The 24,129-nt window shown below is 29.1% G+C and overlaps 1 protein-coding gene across 1 annotated transcript in view; it reads right to left on the bottom strand.

Annotated features, from left to right (window-relative positions):
* Positions 1 to 19,374: 19,374 nt before the first annotated feature.
* Positions 19,375 to 24,129, bottom strand: part of LOC100213565 (uncharacterized) — a 63,869-nt gene continuing 59,114 nt past the window's right edge. Inside the window, exon 6 of the mRNA XM_065792486.1 lies at positions 19,375 to 19,846. Coding sequence (XP_065648558.1) covers positions 19,673 to 19,846 — 174 coding nt within the window. The 3' untranslated portion in view covers positions 19,375 to 19,672. The remainder of the gene's footprint in view (positions 19,847 to 24,129) is intronic.

The raw sequence follows: 24,129 nt of genomic DNA, 5'->3' as shown, positions 1-24,129 counted from the left end.
TATAATAAACAAACCAACCTGGGTAACATTTAATTCAATCACTGCAATAGACAATATATTGACTAATTCATTATATGATCCTTCATTAAAAGCAGGTGTAATCAAAACGGATATATCCGATCACTTTCCGATTTACTTTTCCTTTTTTCAAGATACAAAAAATATTAACTCTAAAATCAAAGTCTATAAACGAAAAATTAATAATTTAACTATTCAACAGTTTAAAGACTCACTATCGGCAGTAAGGTGGGATAGGTTTTACCAAGAATGTAACCTTGGGCATACCAACTCCGCAAGAAAAATTACTATTCAAACCAAATAAAAAATGCAATTGGTGACATTAAAAAAATATGGAATACTATAAAAGAAATAATTGGGAACAAAAAAGTAAAATCAAATAGTTTACCTGCTCAAATAATCATAGATAATATAGAGTACAGTGACAAAAATACGATTGCTGAAAAAATCAACGAATTTTTTGTTAACATTGGCCCTAATCTTGCCTCAAAAATTAAGTCTCCTAACATCTCATTCAAATCATACCTAAGTGATACCCAGAGCGAAATAAAATACAAAGAGCTAAACTACCAAGAACTTAATGTTGCTCTAAATTCCTTAAAATTAAACAAAACTCCAGGTATCGATGATATCTGTAGTAGCGTAGTAGCAAATGTCTTTACAACGATAAATAAACCATAATTTGAAATTTTTAAGTCTTCGATTAGAACAGGAGTTGTACCAGACTAGCTTAAAGTAGCTAAAGTAGTACCAATATTTAAAACAGGTGAAACATACTTAGTTAATAATTATAGACCTATCTCAGTACTCCCTACCTTTTCTAAGCTTCCCGAAAGAGTAATCTATAACAGATTGTATGAGTATTTAATCCAAAATAAAATTATAAATAAAAAGCAATTCGGTTTCCAAAAACAATATTCAACTGAACACGAAATTCTAGATCTAGTTAACAATATATGTGATTCTTTTAATAAAAAACAGTTTGTTCTAGGCATCTTTATAGACCTTTCAAAAGCGTTTGATACTGTAGATCATGATATCTTACTTAAAAAAATGGAAAGCTATGGGATAAAAAACATAACCCTTGACTGGTTCAAAAACTATCTAAGCAACAGACAACAATGTGTTTTTTCAGATAATTATAAACACTCAAAACTACTAAGAGTTGAGTGCGGTGTCCCCCAAGATTCCATTCTTGGACCTCTTCTGTTTCTTCTATATATTAACAACCTTACAAATGTCTCGGATAATCTTGATGTAATTATGCTTGCCGATGACACAAACTTATTTTATTCCTTGAACTCAATTAAAGATCTTTATGAATGTATGAACAAAGAGCTTAAAAGATTAAATATATGGTTGAAACTAAATAAGTTATCACTAAATACAGAAAAATCAAGATACATACTGTTTCATTCCAAAAAACAAAAAATTAATATACCAACTATCCTTCCCTCGCTAAAAATAGATAAGGTAAACATTGAAAGAACAGAAACAACTAAATTTCTTGGGATCCTTATTGACGAAAATTTATCTTGGAAAGCCCATATAAGTACAATAAACACCAAAATTTCAAAAAATATTGGGATACTCTACAAAGTTAAGCCTATGTTGTCCCAACATAATCTTAAATCCCTTTATTTTTCTTACATCCAAAGTTATCTTACGTACGCTAATATTACATGGGCAAGAACACACAAATCCAAATTGAGTACTATTTATATAAGTCAAAAACACGCATCAAGATTAGTTTATAATAAAGATAAACTCACCCATGCTGAACCCTTATTAAAAACAGCGTAAAGATCTTAATGTAAACAATACAGATTGCGAGGCATTATGCGTTGAGATAATAAATAAATTAGCTAATAATTTTATAATCAATGCTATTTATAGAACACCAACTGGTAGTTTAAAAACATTCAAAACTTATCTGCGCACATTCCTAAACACAAAAAATATATTGCAAAAGCATGTTTACGTAGTTGGGGATATCAACATTGACTTACTCAACCATGCCCTAAATAGTGAAGCAAAAACTTTTGTTGATATTCTTCTCGAATACAACCTTATCCCAACTATAAACAAAGCAACAAGAGTAACTAAAAAATCATCGACATTATTAGATAATGTTATAACTAACAATTTTCATAATAGCCGTTTTAAAACTGGTATAATCAAGACTGATTTAACCGATCATTTTCTTATATTCCTTATTACTGAGAGCGTTACTCTAAATAATGCTACCCACAAATCAACAGTATTCATGAGACAAATCAATGAAAGTTCCATATGCCAATTTAAAAATTTATTAAATAATTACGTCGATTGGAATCTTGTACTGCAATCACACGATGTAAATAATGCTTATGATTTATTTCTAAACCAATTTTCTAAAATGTATGATAAGGCATTTCCTTTAAAAGTGAAAGTAATAAACTCAAAGTCGGTTGTATCCCCATGGATGACCAAAGGCCTACTAAAATCATCAAGGAAAAAACAAAAAATGTATGATAAATATTTTAAAACTTATAAAAATGAAACTAATTACAAAAATTATAAAAGTTTATTTGAAAAAACTAAAAAACGATCAAAAGTAAATTACTATGCTAAACTGCTTGAAAAAAACAAAGGAAACCCTCAAAAAACATGGAGTGTTATTAGAGACTTAATTGGGAAAAATAAAATTGAAAAAAATAACTTACCGCAAAAACTTATTATTGAGGGAAAATTGATTTATCATAAAGAAGTTATTATTGAGAAATTAAACATTTTTTTTCTTGATGTTGGCCCAAACCTAGCAGCGAAAATTCCAGTTGGTCAAAAAAAATTTGATTCATATCTTGCAACAACTGATTTAATTATGGAAGAACCGATTTTAACCAAAAGTGAACTACATACTGCTTTTAAAAATAAAAGTGCAGGTATAGATCAAATTAATGTTAATGTAATTAAATCTGTTTTTGATATTATCGAACCCTCATTATTCCATATTTTTAATCTCTCCCTTAAATCAGGTCATATTCCAGATAAACTAAAAATTGCAAAAATAACACCTATTTTCAAATCTGGCGATGAGACCAATATTTCAAACTACAGACCAATCTCAGTCTTACCCCGCTTTTCTAAACTAATTGAACGCATTATGTACAACAGACTTTATAAATATCTATCTGAAAATAAGATTTTATATAAAAATCAATACGGTTTTAAAAAAAATCATTCTACTAATCATGCAATAATTGAATTGGTTAAGCATATATAAAATGGATTTAATAGTGATTGCTATACAATAGGGGTTTTTATTGATTTTTCCAAAGCTTTCGACACAGTAAATCATGAAATTCTTTTGAAAAAATTAGAAAACTATGGTGTTAAAAATCAAAGTTTACTTTGGTTTAAATCATACTTAACTAACAGAAAGCAATTTGAACTTATAGAAACAAAAGACTCAAAAAACAACTTAATAACTTGTGGAGTACCCCAAGGTTCTATTTTGGGACCATTATTGTTCTTACGTTATATAAATGACTTATATTTATCATCAAAAGTATTAAATACTATCTTATTTGCAGATGACACTAATTTGTTTTATTCTCACAAAGATATTACTGTTCTTTTTAAAATATTTAACGAAGAATTAGGTAAGATCAACGAGTGGTTTATAAGTAACCGACTATCATTAAATGTAGAGAAAACAAAATTTATCCTATTCCATAAACCTAGTAAAGCCTCTTCCTCTTAAACTACCCAATCTTTTAATCAATAATAAAATAATTAAAAGGGAATTGACTACAAACTTTCTGGGAGTGCTCTTAGATGAAAAATTGTCATGGAAATTTCATATTAAATATATTGAAGGTAAGATCTCAAAAAATATTGCCATGTTATACCGAACAAAACCTTTTCTTAATAACGAGTCTTTAAAAAATTTATATTTTTCGTTTATACACAGTTATCTTTTATACTGTAACATTTCCTGGGGTAGCACTAATCACACTAAACTCAAAAAAATTTATAGTAAACAAAAACATGCTTGCAGGATAGTATTTGGGGCAAATAGAAAAACACAATGCGAACCTCTCTTACGTCAGCTTGGAGCTTTAAATATTTATAAGCTTAATATTCATCAAGTAATGTTATTTATGTTTAAAGCAAAACTTGGGTTTTCTCCAGTAACATTTCAATCCTTCTTTAATGAAATCTCCCATAAATATCCAACCAAATTTTCAGTGAATAACTTTGTGGTTCCCATAAACCTTCTTAAATTAAGTTCGTACCAAATTCAATATCGGGGACCTTTAGTTTGGAAAAAATTTCTTCCAATCTTTAGTAAAAAACAAAACTTCGTTTTAAACTGCACTTTGCAAAGTTTTAAGGATGATTCAAAACGGTATTTACTGAACATGGAATTCGATATATTAGATTTCAAATACCTTTTTTGAAAACAATTTAAAGGTTTGGACTGAATCGCTTGAAAATAAATTAAATCTTTATCACTTTCTTTAGCTTTTATTAAAATGGTTTCTAACCATTAGTATAAAAGATAACGAAAATAAAATTGTCTTTTTCGTTCATATTTTTGATGATATTAAATAATCAGCCCAAATACTTATGTTTACATATATTGCTTTTTTTTTTTTTAATTAAACAACGCATTTTTTTGTGTGTGTTTTTATAACTTTCATGATTTTCTGTCGTTTTTACTTTTTTATTTTTAAAATTATTCTGCTGGAAGATTGTTAGCAACAAATTATTTTATTGCTGAAGTATTTGATTTGTTTTTGTTTTTGTATTTATACTGTCTTTTTGTCTTTTATCATTTATTGTTCATGTAAATTTTTGTGTGACGGGGCTCGGTGATAAGACAACCTGTCTTCTTCTTGCTCCGGCCAGGATTTTTCTTTTATTGTAATTTCTTTTTAGTAATATTTATCAACGGCAAAATAAATAAATAATAAAAAAAATAAAAATAAAAAAAAAAAAAAAACCTCGAATGCTCTAAATGTTTACCAAATGAACATCTACCAAAATGTACTATTCATGCTTAAATACAAACTTGGACTAGTCCCATCGTATTTTTTTGATAATTTCTTTCAAGTTAACTCTAATAGATATATAACAAGAGCAACAGACAACTTCATACTGCCTAAAAGAACAACAAATTTCTCACGGTTTTCTATTTCCTACCGGGGTCCGTACCTATATAACAAAATAATATCAAAAAATATAGAACTTAAAGTATTAAATAATCCTGCCAACTTGAAAAATAAATTAAAACACTTTATACTTAATATCAACAATTATATTGACATGTATTAAACTTAGCAACAAAATTTATACGAAAATATTTATATGTATCACTGACTGTAACGGGTGATGCGGAAGTTATCGGACAAAATAAAAACGTCAATAACTTATTTATAAATAAAAAAACAAACTACTATTATATTTTTTTTAAATAAAGCATTTATCTTTTAATAAAAATATATTATTTTTTATATGAAAAAACACCACCATCTGCAATTGATCTCAATTTTGCTCTGACGCTTTTCATATGTGACTGTAAAAAGTTTAAATCAATTTCTTGTAGTTTTAGTTTAATGCGATCAATCAAAACTTGCTCTGATGAAGCTTGCCAATCTCCCTCGTAAACCTTCTGTGCCAAATGTCCCCAAAAATTTTCAATTGGTCGTGCTTGAGGCACATTTGGGGGATTGGATTTTTTATCAACGTAATCAACGTATCAGCGTAATAGATATATTGGTCCATACAATTTAGAGAATATTTAGAATAATGAGAACTTGCTAAATCTGGCCAAAATAAATAGTTAAAGTCTCCATGATACTTGTGAATAAATGGAAGAAGTCGTTTTCTAAACATTCATTAATATAGATTGATGAATTAATCACAGCCTTGGAAGTGCGAAACTATGGCTCGGACATACCACGGTCAGATATGGCTGTCCACAGTTAATAATTTTTTTGGAAATTTCTCTTTTCCTATAAAATGAACACTTTCTGGGCATGTCTTTTTGTTGTTTGTGTAGTATCCAGAATTTCCAGGTATGTTGTCCCCTGCAAAACAAAAGTATTTTTCGTCATCGATGACTAGAAGCGATTTTGTGTTATAGAGTTGGTTAACTAGTTTCCTGCTTCTTTTCTTTGCCTTTATTTGTTGTTCTATAGTGTATTTTGGAGTCTTTTCACGTTTTCTATATTTAATATTCATTTTTTTAAACTGACGACCAATTGTCGATTGATTTACGCCGAATTTAATAGCTATTTTTCTCTGACTGACCCCTTTTCGATTGTTGACAAGTCTCGTTAATTCGGCTTTCTTTTCTCTTGTTCAGGATGTCGGACGACCAGGGTGCTTTCTATCAGATTGAACAGTTTCAAGTCTTTTTAGGTTATCATATATTGTACTTCGAGCAAATTTTTCCTTTTCAAAATGATTTACAATTTTTTTTTTTTTTTTTTTATATTAGGTTTATTTACAAAAAACATTTTTGGTCGCTTTCGAAAAGATTCTCATTCAGCTGCATTTAACCTTATTTTAAATAATTGTGTTTCAAATAATAAAGTTTATATTTTATAGAACGTTTATGCCTACGCATAAAACCACAAAAACTAATTATTATGCTCAAATAATGAAATTAGGATTTGTCCGAAAACTTCCGCATCACCCGTTATACTGTTTAACCACTTCTGACTATATATAAATATAAAATAGACTTTATTTAACCACTTAAAGGGGTACTCGATGATAAGTCTTCTCAGACTTCTACGAGTTTTCCTTTACAACAACATGTTTTAATGATAAGAAACACTATTAGTTTACGTTATACTTAGTTATATTTGTTAAACCACTTTTTATTATGATACGTGGTAATATTATGTTATATATAATTTTATTTTTTACGTTGCATTATATTATGTTATGTAATTGTAACGTAACGATGTGTAAATATATTGAAGTTGTATAAATAAAAAATTAAAAATTAAAAAAAAAATTTATTATACCGCGTTTTGTAAGTTTTTTTCCGTTAAGCACTATTTTGCAAGTTGCGGTGCGAAAAAGTTTCGTTTCAAAAGAAATTTGGTTTTTTATCAATATTTTTAAAAAAAAAAACTCTAAAATGTTCATATGTTATAATACTGAAAACAAAATTTTATTATTAACGTTTTGGTATATAAAAATTATATTCGTTTGGCCAACATAATTTTTTATAGACTTTAAAACGTCGTTTAGCGAAAGAGCTTTCATTCGCAAGTGCGACTTTCGTGAGCGCTACTTTCGTATGTAGCAAAATAGTTTTATTTCGTAATTCAACTTGCGAAGAGCATCATTTTGTCATTAGCTTTTGCGAAATGAACATCGACGGTTTTTTTTTGTTTCGTAAAATTCGGTACAAAAAATAAAAGTTCCTGATTCTCAATATCCTTCCAAAAGAATTTTTTTTTTCCGTAATTGTACGAAGTCTTCTTTTTTAACAACTCTACCTTAATCAAAAATGATTAGACGTTGTTAACCTTCCGGTTAACAACGTCTATCATTTTTGATGGTCTTAGAAGCAGATGACGTAATTTTAGCAATCAGAAATTTTCAAGAGAGGGGCAAATCTAAAATCGAAGTTTCAAATTTTCTACTTGGATGATACAATATACTTCGTGTTTTTTCAATCTTGTCAATTTTTTAAATATAATAACATACATACAAAATATCAAAACAAAACCGTTCGAGCAAAAAATACTTATGATTAGAAAATTGTAGTTATTAGACGTAATTATTAAAAAAGTGCACTAATATTACATACGCTCCAAGGGTTGAATTAGGCGATCGCAAAATGAAAAATCTGGAAAAATATCTGGTCTTCAAAATTTTAGTTTATGCAAAACCATGTTATTTGTTTTTAAGGCGCGAATCAACTTAAATTTGTTAGCGAAAAAGTTACAAAAAATAAAATAATAAATTTACGACTACAAAAGAAATAATTCTCTATTAACTATCTGCGTTGTAAAAGTAATAACACTATAATAGTGTTATTACTTTTATAACACACTTTTAACTTTTATAATTTATTCTTTGCTCAAACATCATAAATAATCCCATATTTTAATTGAAGTAGAAAAGCATTTAGAAAAATAGAGTGGATATTCAAATAATATTTACAACTCATAAAGGAATTAAATTTATAACTCATTAAGGAACTAAATTTGCAACTCATTAAGGAACTTAAATAAATCATAGTTTATAGACTTAACTGGTTTGGAAACTCCGTAAAATCTATTGTTTAACCTTTTGACACAAAAATAGAGCGTAAATGAAGCGTGACAGTGCACACAAACTTTTTAACGGCGTTTATTGCTAAGTGATATTGCAAACAGATTATTCCTTTATTTCACAGATTATCTGTAGTGATTATTTATAAGTGATTTTTTTTGTACATCATTGATCAGTGTTGATCAGTTTATGAAGATAATATGCCAGGTGCTAATTGTAGTATAACGAACTGTGGAACATCAAGAAGAACAAAGGGGATAGGAATATTCAAGCTTCCTTATTCAAATCCTGCAGATCCTGCTCATCAAAATTGGCGATCTGAATGGTTAAATTCAATAACTAAAGGACGTGTTATTGACCAGCAGTTTAAAGAGCAGATCAACTCTGGAAAAATTTATGCTTGTGAAAAGCACTTTAAGCCAGATGATTTTGAAACACGTAAGCTGTTTATAAACTCTATGTGAATGTGTGTGAGAGTGTGTGTATGTGTGTGTATGTGTGTGTGTGTTTGTGTGTGTTTGTGTGTGTGTGTGTGTGTGTGTGTATGTGTGTGTAAATTCCAAATGATTTTATCTTCAGATATTGGTCTCAAAATGACAAAAAAGATTATGAAATATGGAGCAATACCAACTCTACTACTACCGACAAAAAGCTGTAACTTAACTTCACCAAAACAAAGAATGCCAAGAAAAATTGTTTTATCTGAGACTAAAGAACCAACTAAGTACTTTAATAAGCTTAATGACATTTCAATTCGAATTCCAAAACTAAAACTTTTAAATGGTTGGATAACAGATGTGAAAGAAAAAAAAATATCTATTTTGAAAAATGTTTCAAATCAATTTGTTCTTCCAGAATTTGAGATAGCAATAGATGATCCACATTCTTGGGACACAAAATCATCACATCATTTACTTAAAAACTCAAACAGATGCAAAAAATGTTTATTGACAAACAAATCAATAATTTATTCAAAAATAAAGAAAGTTAAGCGTCACAATGAGCCAGCCAAACTAAATGCTGCTATCTCTTTGACAACACCATCGAGGCTTAAATTAACAATGCAGCTGCACCGTCTTAAATGTGCACAATTACAAGCTAGAATTGAAGCAATGAAAGAGGAGCTTATTAGCTCAAGTGTGATGATGGATTGCGATTTACATAGTGATTTTCTTTCAATAATTTTTAATACTAATCATAACATTAGTGATTTTATGAATTTGTTTTGGCAAGAACAAAAAAAGTTATTTAGTGTCTCTCCATCTGGAGTTAGGTATCACCCAATGATAATAAGATACTGTTTATCCATAGCATCAAAATCCCCATCTGCATATCAAGAAATAAGAGATAGCAAAGTTCTTGTGTTGCCAAGCCTGAGGACACTCCGAGATTATAAAAATTGTATTACGCCAAAAGCTGGGTTTCAGGAAGGTATTGTTGCTGAATTATGTATGCAAGCGGAACAGTATACAAAAATTGAAAGATACATTGTGCTTCTTATTGATGAGATGTCCCTAAAGTCTAATCTGGTTTTTGATAAGAACAGTCATCAGCTAATTGGGTTTGTTGATTTGGGAGACCCAGACCTGAATTTTGCTACATTACAAAAATGTGAGCTTGCAACTCATGCTCTTGTTTTCATGGTTCGTGGCATTGCAACATCGCTTAAGTTTTCACTTGCATATTTTATCACCATTACTGCCACAGCAGTGCAGCTATTTAGTTTATTTTGGGATGCAGTATGCATTTTAGAAAAAAGATGTAATCTTTATCTAGTCTCTGTAGTGGCTGATGGTGCATCATCAAACCAAAAAATGATTAAACTTCACCGTTATATGTGTGGAGATATGATTACTCCTGTTATTTTTAAAACAATAAATTTGTATGCCAAATATAGATACATATACTTTGTAGCAGACCCACCACACCTGATAAAAACTGCTCGAATAAAAATTGCTTATTAAACTCTGGCGCAGGAAAATGTACACGCTACTTGTAGAACAATGGAAAATACTTACTGTGGCAGCACATTACTCAATTGTATTATGAAGATTTAGAAAATGGTTTAAAACTTATGCCTAACTTAACTAATGAGCACATACACATAAACTCTTACTCTGCTATGACTGTAAAACTAGCTACCCAAATTTTAAGTCAAACCGTAGCATCTGTTTTGAAAACCTTTGGAACTGAGGAACATAAAGAGACAGCTAGTTTTTGTGAAAAAATGGACATGTTTTTTGATTGTGTTAACAGTAGATCTCTTGAAGAACATAAAATTAACATAAAATCTTTCCTTAAAAAATACACAGACCAAAATGATTTACGATTTAATTTCCTTTTAAATGATTTTTTGGATTATTTTAAAGATTGGAAAAGATCTATAGATGAAAGAGTGGACAATACTTCTAGTTGTCAATACTCTTATGAGGCTAAGGCTAAAATGTTCATTTCACATCAGACTCATGAAGGCTTAATAATGACATGTAACTCAATTGTGGAAGTTACAAGGTTTCTGTTAGCAGAGGGTATGTCTTATGTACTTACTAATAAATTTTGTCAAGATCCATTAGAGAAATATTTCAGTTCTCAAAGACAAATAGGGCGACATTCAGATAACCCTGATGCTAAACAGTTTGGATACAATTCTAATGCAATACGCATCCAAAGAAGTGTTTCGCTTAACACTGAAAATACTAGAGGCTCTTATATAAAAAAAAAGTCTTGGATAAATTTGTCTCAAGATCTAATACCAAAAAGAAAGAGAAAAAAAACATGATTTACAAACTACTTATATTATAACAACTATTTGTATTCAAAACTTTTATAAAACTACATATATATATATATATATTATTTGTCTTTCAGTTTATGTGATTGTTTCATATTAGCACGTAATCCTTTTTTAGATAGTTCTCCTGTTGTTTTTTTTTGCTTTGTGTTTATTAACAATGTCTTTGACAAATGAATGACTTCGAACTCTAAAATATAATCTCAGTATTGAACACAAAGTAGATTTTTGTATATCTTTTTCAATTTTTAAATCACAGCTTTCAAGAACAACCCTGTAATATTCATCTATATCTTGATCATATAATGTTTTTTCTGTCAAGAAATCTATGTCTATGCTTTTAGTTAATTCTGACTGTTCTGTATATAAATAAAATGCTTTTTCTGCTATAACTAATATTTGCTCAAACTCAATTGTTATACCAGTGAGTCCTCCACGGCTAAGAGCATTGATAAGTTTTTGGTCTGGAATATTTTTTGTTTCAGATTGGCAGCTTTTTAATATTGATATTGCTTGTTCTATAGCAGTGTCATTATTTGTTCGAAAACTTTGGATTTTTTTTTTTAATTTATGGATGCAGTAACCTCCTAGATATTGCAAAGCATACTTTTCCCTTTCACATATTGTTTGTCTACTTGATATCTTTTTATCACTGACACTAGATATATTAGCCCTATAATAAGATGCTATGCTGTCAGCAAGTTTGCTTAATAATAATGTAGCAGTATCTTCATATTCAGCATCATAATTAAAAATTTGCCTACTGTTGATTACTATTCTGCCAAAATAATCAGCATAAAACTCATTCAAACTTTTTAGAGAAATTTTACTACAAGTTTCAATTATTCTATCAAACTGAATCTCATCTTTTATCTGGTCAATCTGAAATTTTTTAACAACTTCAATTATTTTGTCACCATAAATTGAGCTTTCTATAATCTTGCAAGACACTTTTTTTAGTAGTGAGAACAAAATCTTAGTGTTAAAAACTGGATTATTAGCAGGTTCATCAACGATAATATTGTTGGGGTGCTTTTTAGAGATATGCAATTTCAGCCCTCCTTTACTTCTAAAAACTTTAACGCATAAATTACATGGGAAGGATCCAGGGCTAAGCTAAAAATAGTTTTAAGTAAGATATATGTTTAAAAAACAAAATATAATCAGTCACTCAATCGCTTATCTGTCGCTTAATTTGATCACTAATAAAAAAACCTAAAAACAAATGTTTGTTTATGCTACGTAAATAATTTACATAAAGAAACATTTTTCACTTTTTTATCTTACTAGGAAAAAGTACTAACATCTTCGACAATAGCTTCAGTATAATTTTGAAGTTCAATATCTTTTTCAAAACTTTCCAATCGCATTATAAGGTCACTATTACAAAAATAGTCATCGTCTTCTCTCTCTGAAGCCATAGTAAATTTTTGTGCTGTGCACCGTCAATGTCACGTGATCACAGCGTTCACCTTAATGAGTTTTTTTTTACGCAAAACACCGAGCTTCCAAACCAGTTAAGTCTATAAACTAGGAATAAATTAATAAAGACGTACTTTTTAAAATGTTTAGCATTATGAAAAACGTTACAAATAGTCCGTTAATTTTAAAATCAACCAATAAAAACTTTTTATTTTTATTATAAAGTACGTTTTCATAAAGTTGTTTAAGTGTATTTGTAAAAGTTCCTGAAGTTTTAATAATATTTGAATCCATTTTATTTTTTCCAGATGCTTTTTTACTTTGAATAAGTTTGGAATTACTATTTTTGTTTGAACAAAGAATGAACTTATAAGTGCTTTATAAAAGCAATAACACTACTATAGTTTTATTACTTTTATAATGCAGTTAGTGACTAGAGTGTTATTACTTTTGTAGTCGTAAGTTTATTGTTTTGTTTTTCGCTAACAAACTTATAATAATTTGCTCCTTGAAAACAAAGTATAAGACTTTGCATAAACTAAAATTTTGAAGACCAGATATTTTTCCAGATTTTGCAAATCGCGATCGCTTAATTCAACCCCTGCAATCCTAAATAAAACGTTATATAAGTGGATTTTTTAACATTTTATAAACAATATATATAAATAAATAACATATTTGTTTATATATTTTGTTTATATATGGATGATATAGCGCCAAACCTGCTTATACAACAAAGTTTAAAAAAAATTAGTCTTATATTAAAAATGATTTACATGTTTCTTTGCAAACACTTTACTTGAAATTTTTAAGTGCACTGAACTGCAATTACTTTTAATTTTTTTGGTTTAGTGGCCTTAGAGTAAAAAAAAAAATCAATTTTGACTTTTATACAAAATAAGCTAGTTTAGATGTCTACAAACGTTATTGAATACATATTTTCGAAGAGTTTTGAAAAAGTTCATAAAAACTATTCGTTTCAAAAAACGTTTTACATAGAGTTTCTCCTAATAAATTTTTTTAATTGCGTTTTTCTCGAAGTACGTAATGAGCATATTAAGGCGTTTTGAATAACGGCTGCAGCATATATTTATAGTAAAAAAACAAATGTATCAAAAAAAAACTTTTAGATAATTTTTTTCCAGACCATCCACAGCTAATTAGGATTAATTACCTGAGCACATTAATAACATAAGTCTCTTAATTATGACGCGTACGCAAATATTTTCTCCCGGTGTTTTGATGTTTTTAGAACTTTTAGCTTTTTTAAAAATCTTTTTGTTTGTTAAAGTGTATAATATCGTTTCGTATGTTTTTATATAATCGCTACAAAATTTCGAAAGTACTTTGTATTTTTAAATAACCAAAAAAAACTAAAAAAAAAAAGTGACCAGTGGTAGGACTAAAACCGCGGCATTTTGGCTCCGAAGTTCTGCGCACTATCCACTCGGTCACGCTAGCACATAGAGAAACAAAAATTTTTAAAAGTATATTTTTTTTAACGGAATTAAATGCTATAGATCAAAATTAAGCAAATGTTGCTGCAATGCAGTTTTCAAGTGAAAGTCAAACTGTAAAACTTGATAAATGCTTTAGTATGTTTTAACATTTCTTAACTTGAAGTATACGTACGTTAGATATTTGCATACACGTTCGTTCACGTTTTCTTATAATAAAAGTACTGCAACTCTTTCTCGCCACTCGGTTGCAATGGCTGCCAAGGATTCTGTGTCAAACACGCTCGAAGAGGCACTAACACTACTACTATTAAGTTTGGTAATAATATATATATATACATATATATATATATACATATATATATATATATATATATATATATATATATATATATATATATATATATATATATATATACATATATATATATATATATATATATATATATATATATATATATATATAGATATATATATACATATATATACACACACACATATATATATATATATATATATATGAGCAATAATGCAACATATATATATATATATATATATATATATATTATATATATATATATATGTATATATATGTATATATATATATATATATATATATATATATATATATATATATATATATATATATATGTATATATATATATATATATATATATATATATATATATATATATATATATATATATATATATATATATATATATATATATATATATATATATATATATATGAGCTACTTTTCAGTTGCTCATAAGGCTATCAGTGAGTATGCTGAGCAATGTTTTGTTTTACATAATAAAGCTACCTCTAGAAGGAACTTGTATCTTCATTCCCTAAAGAAGCTTATATCTTCATCACTGTTCTAAGGATGTTTCTTTCTGCTGCTATTATAAACTTTATAACTTAAAAATAGATTTGATTGTCTAATGGTTATTCTTTGGATTATCTTGTCATAATTATAACATTAAATAATATTAGTAAATTTTACTTGTTGGTTTTTGATTTTATGCGGTAATTTATTGTGTGCAGCATATAAAAAAATTGTGTTTGCCAAGATTTTAGTGTTTGAGGCTGGAGAAGTGACAAACATTTTTTTTGCTAGGGTAGCCAGGATGACCCAAAGACGGGCCTGTTGATGACAGTAAAAGACACTTAAAGACTCTCTTAATGATAAGACAAAATTAAAGAAAGGTTTTCAAGGTTTATTTGAAAGAGAATATATTTAATAGCATTGGTAATATAAAACTTACAAAAATCTTAATTGACATTTTCGGGTTTTTTCCAAAGTAAACAATGCCATCATTGAAAGTATTCAATGACATCACTGAAACCAACTTGTTTTCCTGAATAATTTTTGATATGTAATATGGCAAGATGATTAAAGCAATCTTGACAGGTTGTGCTTCTTTGTCATGATTTAAATTTATGTGCCTGTTTGGTAAATGATTTTTCTGCTGATGTTACAGTTACTGGAGTTTTACAATACAGTTTAAATGTTAGACAGATGTTGTTAAAAACCCTTGAAGTTGTTTGTCTTAAATTGAATTCAGAAGACGAAGGTGAAAACTTTCAATGCCAAAAACTGTTTTGTAAATACTTTTCAGATAAAGTATTTCAGTAATTAAGTTTTTTGACAGATCTTTGTTGCATGCATTTACAAGTTTGGCCGCTTTTAAATTTAGGTCTACATCCTCATATTTCTGCAAATTCAAAAAGGGTGAGAATAAATTACATATTGCATTGGCTTCTTCAAATCGTGTGCTCAAATCATTAATTATAAAATCCAACACTAAATAAATTACAGAAGTTTTGAAATCTTGACCTGGTTCAGTAAAATAATTTATTTTTGTAGAATATTGAGCTTGTATTTCAATAACTTCTGTAACAACTTTTGCCTCTTGAACAATACTTACTCATGAGCCACGTATGTGAGTTATCTCCTTCACTAAATCTTGGATAAGGGGTGTTTCAACATTAATGGATATTCCTTTGCTTTGTATGACGACGTTCTTATTGTTGATAGTTGCTAGTATTTTGTGCCAAAAACTAGTCATAAGTAGAGCTTAATAAGTTGTGAAGTAATTTTTTAAGCCTTTAGCTATGCTTTGTGCCAAACGTGTTAGTTTTAAAACATTTCCCTGGAGAAGAACATCTAACACAGCGTGTGCGCCAGAAAAATGTTTGACGATTGGTCGAATAGCTTGGATTCTTTTGCTCCACCTTGTTTCTGAAAGACTTTGAAGAGATAACGGTATGTGCATTTTCAACACATTCCGTCGAGCAGGGCTCTGAGAGAACAAGCAGGTTCAATGAATAGGCTCCACATGGAGAAAATAAAATGCGGGCCTTAACACCATTTGTTTTACCTCACATATTTAAAGCATTGTCATAACCTTGTAGACGACAATCTTAAAGTGGTATGTTGTATCTTTCTAGAGTGGCAAAGATTTCTTCTGTTATTTTTTCTCCTGTTTTTCCGTAAATGTTCATGAGCTCTATAAAACGCTCGTTTACTTCAAATAAGTTAGTGTCCGTATTTTAAGATACATACCTTAAAATAAGAACATTATTTTAAGATGTGTGAAATATCCAGATTTGCATCAACTATCAACCCATAAAAGATCGCATCTTTTTTTTTATCAAGAATAGTTTGTAGAAATTTTTCTGAACATAACTTAATGAATTCATTTTCAGAGTACCAAGACAAATAATGTGGTTTTTTCTATATAGTTTTCGATTCTAACTAACTTAGTTGTACTTTGGCAAGGTGTTGCAGTGTCACTTCATCATAATTTTGAATCAATTCTAAGATCCCTAAGAAATTGCCATTATGAACATCCCTAATTGTTGTGTTCTCTCCTTGAAATACTTAACCTCTAGATGATAAAAATAATGTGACATCTATAATCTGTTTTAGGATTGCTTTCCACTTATTTCTCTCATATTGTATTTAAAGCCGTAATTGTTTGTCTATTCCATTTCCTTTTATTGACTCCAAAAGTACTTTCCAAGCTAAATATTGTCTTCAATGTTCAGCACTAATTTCATCATTGTGCAAAATATTATACAACTTTTTCCATAGTGTCTTTTTAGGGGAAAATCCTTCACAGGCTCCAAATTCTTTTACTGCTCGAATTGTAGTTATTTTAACTACAAAAAATTACGGCATGGTAGGCAATAAAGTTTTTCTTTTGCTAAACTCCATCCTAACTATTCTCTTGGAAAATGATCTCGTGTTCGTTCATCTTTCATTTTTGTAAACAACGAAGATTCATAAAACTTTCTTCCTTTTAGACCTTTCGGTAATCTTTCACATTTGTGCCTAACTTCCTTAAAGCTGTAAGATGTTATATCCGAAATCAATTTGGGCCATGTACCTAGGCCATTAAGAATTATCTCAGTATTTTCGATTACATTAGAATCAGAAGTATCATCTGCATTTAATTATTTTTTTCCCACACCATAATTAGACTCATCTCTTGTGTCTTGTCCATCAGAAACAGTGGATCCATGCGCATTTCCTTTGTCGGATTTTTCACCTATTGAATCTATTTCAAAATGATCTTCAGCTATCTTCAATTGAATAATTTCATCAAAATCAATCCAAATAATTTCTCAATTTGCAACTATATTCTAAGCGCTCGCAAATGAGAAAATAAAGGGAAAATAAAGGCGTATATATCTTTAAACTTGTTAAATTCCATGTTGTATTTGTCTTTTTAAAAGCCATCGGAAAATATTTCGGAGTTTGTTGAATAAGTGTTTAAAAAGGTTGGCATATAGAATGTATCCATCATGGTTGCAGATAAAAGAATTCTGTAAGCATATTTAATGGTAGGCAATACTGAGTCATTGCCAAATCATACTACAATATATAATAGACTATAAAAATATGACCAATAGCATTCTAACTTTAACAAAACTGAGGCAGGTATTTTTCCTATCATCGCGTTCTGCGCAGTTCTTTAAAAAACAAGATTTTAGAACCCATTTTGTATGTCTAGTGTTAAAAAGATTAAATAAAATCTTACAAAATTTTCTTTTTCCAGAGGGCTTTAACTGGAATATAAATGGCGAACCGCTTGATCTTATATTGATAGACCATCTTCTTATTCCTTTCGTGTTTGAGTTCAGTTTATGTGGGTGTAATTATGGTTGTAATGAAAACCGATGCAAGAGTTATTAAAACAACTTCGCCAGCACAAATATGTGTAAGAGGACACAATGAGTAAAATATCAAAAAAAGTTGATCGTCAGTTTTAAGAAAGAGACAACGTTATAGAGAAATGTTAAAAAAATCATCCAGGAACATCTCAGGGAAAGTTAATGATAAAAAATGGCATCTTACGAAGTTGTATGACCAAAAACTTGAAATTAAATTTGCAATACAAAAAGAGCCGTGCCGTCCCAAAATATAGTAAGAAACAGCTCGAGATAATTCCTGGACTGTGTCGACGAGCTAGCTCTCACTACGCAAAAGGAACGATAAATTGGCTTCAAAAGAAGAACAAACATTTTGTCATGAAAGATGCCAAACCTCTAAATTGTGCAAAATTAAGGCCGATCGACCTTTGGTCATTTTTAACCCGTTCTGAGTACGAAGGTGCATAGGAAACTACGTCAGTGTTACATTTGGAAAAAAGGATTAGAAAGAAAATAAAAGAAATTGATTTGAATGTTTTCCGGGATGTTGCTTCAGAACATGAACAAGAAAGTGCGACCAGGGATCCTATTTAATTTTATAATTTGGTTTTTGTGTATCGTTCAATGATTTTATTTCATAAAATAAAAATCCTTCGGCTGCTTATTCTGTAACCAGTGATATTTAGTTTACAGTATTTTCAATACTTTAGTATCATTCCTAAGCCATACGTTAAAGAGCCTGGAACCTAAATAAAGACGTCCTTGACTGTTAAATTTCAATTTGAATATGTTGAAGTTAAATAAAGGGTATGATTTTCCTCATGTATGGGGAGTATTTTTACAACTTCGATAGAGGGATTTCACTATTTATATTTGGAACTATTTAGTGGATTTCTGTTATTTGTTTCCTTTTGCCTGAGGAAGAAAGTGTTTCAATATTAAAACACCATGTTTAAAAAAAATAAGTTACATTTTTAATACTATTTGTGTATTATTTAGAAAATCAAATGCTAAAATAACATCTAAAATAACATTTATATTTTTGTAAAAACATTGATTAAAAAATTGTTTTTGTTTTAATCAGTGTGATAACTTTTTTTCGTGATCTCTTATGTTTTTTCAGAAATTTCACTTATGTTCTTTTGTCACTGAACGTTTGTCTAAACATACCGAAAAACAGAGGTAATGATGCGGTTAATGCATCTTTTGAATGTTGTGATGAAAAAAAAAAATCACTTTAAAAATAAATTTCAACTTTTACTAACATTTTTAACTCGAAAAAATAAATTTACAGAGATATTTATAAAATATATTATTAAATCTATTACAATGCACATTTAAAATATTTTATGATTCTAATAAACTCTAACTAAAACTAAAAAAATATGAACACACTGTTTATAAAAACACAACTTTTATTTCAACAAACTTATCACACATACCTTGATCGTCAATCAACATCGCCATACCGTATTATTATCGTATAAAATTGTCAACTAAGTTTTTAAAAATACAACTTTTAGTGTTCAATTTATCACATATCTTGGTTTTCAATTAACATCGCCTTATCGTGGGTTGAGTAATTTTCAATAGGTTGTAGATGAAATTGGCGAGGCGAGTAGCTAGGGGGTGGTTCAGGATGATCAAAATAACAGTTTGAACTGAAGGATACGACAGCCGGTTGTTGCAAAACAAAACATGAAGAATTCTTAAATAAAACGATAAATAGTTGCATAAAGAATTTAAAAATTATTTATTTTTAACATCGATAATTTTAAAATTAAAAATTCTAAAAATTTATTTACGGTAATTTATGGAGTAAAGCTTAGGTGGCAATATTTATCTAATAAAATAATAATTGGTGCTGGGCCTCACCAAAACGTCGGTAATCATAGAAGCAATTCTGAAGCGATTATTATTAAGGGAGATAACAAAGGAGTAAATAATATCGTTACTTGCAGCGAACCTCACAAATCATGCCACACAGTTTATGTATGCGAAGGCGATGCTGACGCAAAAATTGTTTCCATGGCTCTTGAGATTGCAAAAGATTCTCTAACAATAGTTGAGGCTGATGATGGACAAAAAGTTATTTCTTTATTCTTCAGGAACATAGCAAAAAATATTGAAGTATTAAAAAAAGCAAATTAGATGTTGCTTAAGTCAAAGCTTATTTATGAATGTGATTCCACCTAATATAACAAAATATTGATATACTCCACTTTATCAATATTTAGTAAAGGAACAGTAAAGTTTCTAAATTCCGTTAGGAAGTTAGAAAGAATAAGGGAGATCTCCGAAACATTTATAGAATACTGGGCAACAGACAATAAAATTGCAGAACCTTCTGTTAAAATGTTCAAATAATCATACAACGGACATCAAGAGACTTCATTATCCAAAAAATATTTTTTTTTTTTTAATTTTATTATTTAACTATATTCATTATTTAAGTTTGTAAGGATTAGCTTCGCCTACTTAATTTTTTTAGCCAAACTGCTCCCAATGCATTGGGAGCCAAGTGGTGGAAAAAAGTATTATAAAAATATTTTCAAAAATGACATTGTTATATTCCATTTTATAGCTTAAACACCCGGCTTTTATAAAATATATATATTTCTGTGTAACTATCATACCGTTTGCATTTTAAGCTGTTAATAAAAAAGGTTTTGTTTTTTTTCAAATTTTTTTTTTTTTTTTAAATTTACTAATATTTTTCGTGTTACTAATAAGCATAAAATTGTTATTAACTTCTAAAACTTCATTTTTTTATTGCATAATTAAATAAAACTAAGTATTATCTATCAAATGAGTTATTGCAAAATTATTTTGAACGTAAGCTATATCAAATAAATTGATATCTAATGATGGCGTATTTAAAGTACTTTTTTTAGTGAAAATTTCACTTAAATAAATTAAATGCTTTTGCGGTCCAGGGTGCTCCAGAAATTTGAGACTTGAAATATCTTGTCCAATATGTACATTATCGATATATATTTTTACAAGTTTCATCTTTGGGACAGAGGAGCCAACATTCTGGCATTTTTTTTCCCAGGCTCCAATCATCACAATTTTTTAGCAAAATATCTTTTTTATTACATTAAAATGAGCATAAAAATATTTGGAGTTTATTTCATGTCCAGTTGTCCAAATGTCTCATGAATAATATATTTTTTGTATTTGTAGGCTGAAAATAAAATATTTTGATATCTATGTATTCATTATGCATAAGCCTAATAATCTATAAATATCTGACTCTGGTATTGTAGACAAACTTATTGATGCTATGAATTTGGATTGCAACAAGCAGCAATTAGGAACTATATGTTCCTAACGTATTTACGAGATAAGTGGCGCAAGTCATATAGCAGCATGGCTCGACTTGAAGAAAAGAATAAAAAATGGCTGCAAAGCCATGTTCCTGAAGATTTAAATATAACACCAAAACCTATTGGAAGACCAATTAAGGCAAACTTTGATGACTACTCTACTAAAACCAAAAAACATAAAGTTATTCAACTGAAATGTTCTCTGCTTCTGCGTTACAATTTGCTTCAGAAATTAAACGGAGAAAAGGAAATCCAATTGAAAAAACCTCAAAAAAAGATTGTAGAATGTCTAAAGATGAAGCTCTTTGTCTTCTTTTAGATGCTAGGTGGACAAAAGCTTTCTACCAAATTATTTAAAATCAAGCAGTTGAAAAGGAAGTTGATATATATCCTCCATATAATGATGTTCGGGATGCAAAGTTGTTATGCTATCCTGCAGATATATCTGTTTCAGACTTTTCAGCAGAAATAAAACTACAAGCTTTGGTGGATCATATAGTAAATAGAATATGCAAGGCACAGTATGATGTCCTTAGCGCTAAAGGCACTCCAGATAGACTTTCTCTGAGATACAGAATAGGCTTTGATGGTGCCACAGGACAGTCCATATATAAACAAATATCGTAAGGAACAGTAACAAGAAATTTAAACAATAAGAAGGTACTTTTTATTACTTGCCTAGTGCCATTGGACTTAAGTGGCTTTTCAAATGGAAAATGGTACCCAGCTTGGCGAAATCCACGACCATCATCAACAATGTACTCTCTGCATTTTAAATTTGAAAAAGAAAAGGCAGCAGTTTCTAAATCAGAAGAGGACCTCATTAGGCTTGAGATTTCAAACTTGCAAGATACTGAAGTTGATATAAATAATAAAAAAATCAAAATACATCATATAATACAAATTATTATGATTGATGGAAAAGTTCACACTGCTCTTTGAGATGTTACAAATTCTAGTCAATGCTGTAGTATATGTGGGCCAAGTCCCAAAGCAATGAATGATATTGAAAAAATGGTTTTGAAAAAGGGCATGACAGGCAGTTTTTCATTTGGCTTATCATCCTTACATACTTGGATACGTTTTTTTGAATGTTTATTACATATTGGATAAAAAATGACTTTGAAAAAAGTAGCAGGCAAGAACAGTAGAAGATAAATCTATAGTAAAGGCTCTGAAACAACAAATTCAAAATAGATTTAAAGATGAATGGGCTTGATAGTTGATGTTCCGAAATCTGGTGGTAGTGGAACATCAAATGATGGAAATATGGCTCGAAGGGAATTTCAAAATGCGGAAAAGTTTGCAGAAATTTTAAATACTGATGTTGAACTGATTTTAAATTTGCGTATTATATTGGCAACAATTTTATATGGTTTAGACATTGACACTGAAAAATTTGAGGCTTTCTGTTTAAAAACAGCTCGACGTTATGTTCATCATTATCATTGGTACTATATGCAACAATCTCTCCACAAAATTTTATTCCTTGGTTCTGAAATTATTAAAACTTTAGCATTACCCATTGGTATGTATTCTGAAGAAGCTCAAGAAGCACGCAATAAAGACTTTCAAAACTATCGTGAACATTTTGTAAGAAAATCATCTCGTGTGAAAACTAACCAAGATTTGTTAAATCGACTACTGTGTACATCTGATCCATTTATTGCATCTCTGAGAAAGACAGCAGGAAGTCACACCAAAACGAAAAACTTACCAGCTGGAGTTATTGACTTATTGAGGTCATCGATAGATTATATTAGTTTATGTGTCTTTTGTATCTTTATAATTTTGGAAATGTACCTATATGAAAGTGTGACAGTGAATAGGTACCTATATGAAAAAGTGACTGGAAATTAAAACAAATAGTTATACTCAATCATATTAGAATCATCAAATTAATTTGCATACCAAGTTTAGAAACATGTGGCTAAAAATAACCATTTGAAACTAAGCATAAATATGTGTTGCTATGCAACCCTAAAATGACCATGATTAAAATGACCATGATTGGATGATTATAATTTAAATGACCATGATTTTTTTTTGTGGTTGCTATGCAACCACAAAAAAAAAATCATGGTCATTTAAATTATAATCATCCAATTACTTTATATACCAAATTTTGAGGCCTATGGATGAAAGGAAAAAAGTTATGACTTTTTTCTAAAAATATGGGATTCTGGCCCACTGTGCAATGGCTTTACAAATGCTTTTTCTGCTAACAAGATTAAGCAATTTAATCTTGTTAATCTTAGCAAATTAATGATTTATAGGGTTGTCTTGATATATAAACAAACTTCTATTCTCTACAAACAAAAGGTATTCAAAATATTTCAAAGCGATGTACAAAGGTGTCTATGAAAAGTTATCTTTGACGAAGCCACTGATGAAACGGGCTTCTCATTTTCATGGTAAAAAGTTATGTAAATAATTAAATAGAAAATGTTTGACAAAGCATAAAACTTGAACTCCAAGGAATAGGAATAAAGATCCAATAACGGATATCTTAAAGCGGTTCCTACTGATAAAGAAACAGCTTCATTTTATTTGCTAAAGGTTATCGGATGCAATTCTAAATTGAACTCAAAAAAACTAATGTCAAACAAGAATATGCATTTCCAACAATAACAGAATTAGGTGTTGCAACAATAACAGAATT

This window comes from Hydra vulgaris, chromosome 03 (genome assembly GCF_038396675.1).
Source record: "Hydra vulgaris chromosome 03, alternate assembly HydraT2T_AEP".
NCBI lineage: Eukaryota > Metazoa > Cnidaria > Hydrozoa > Anthoathecata > Hydridae > Hydra > Hydra vulgaris.
Note: the sequence above shows the minus strand (reverse complement) of the source record. Positions and strands in the feature narration are given on the sequence as shown.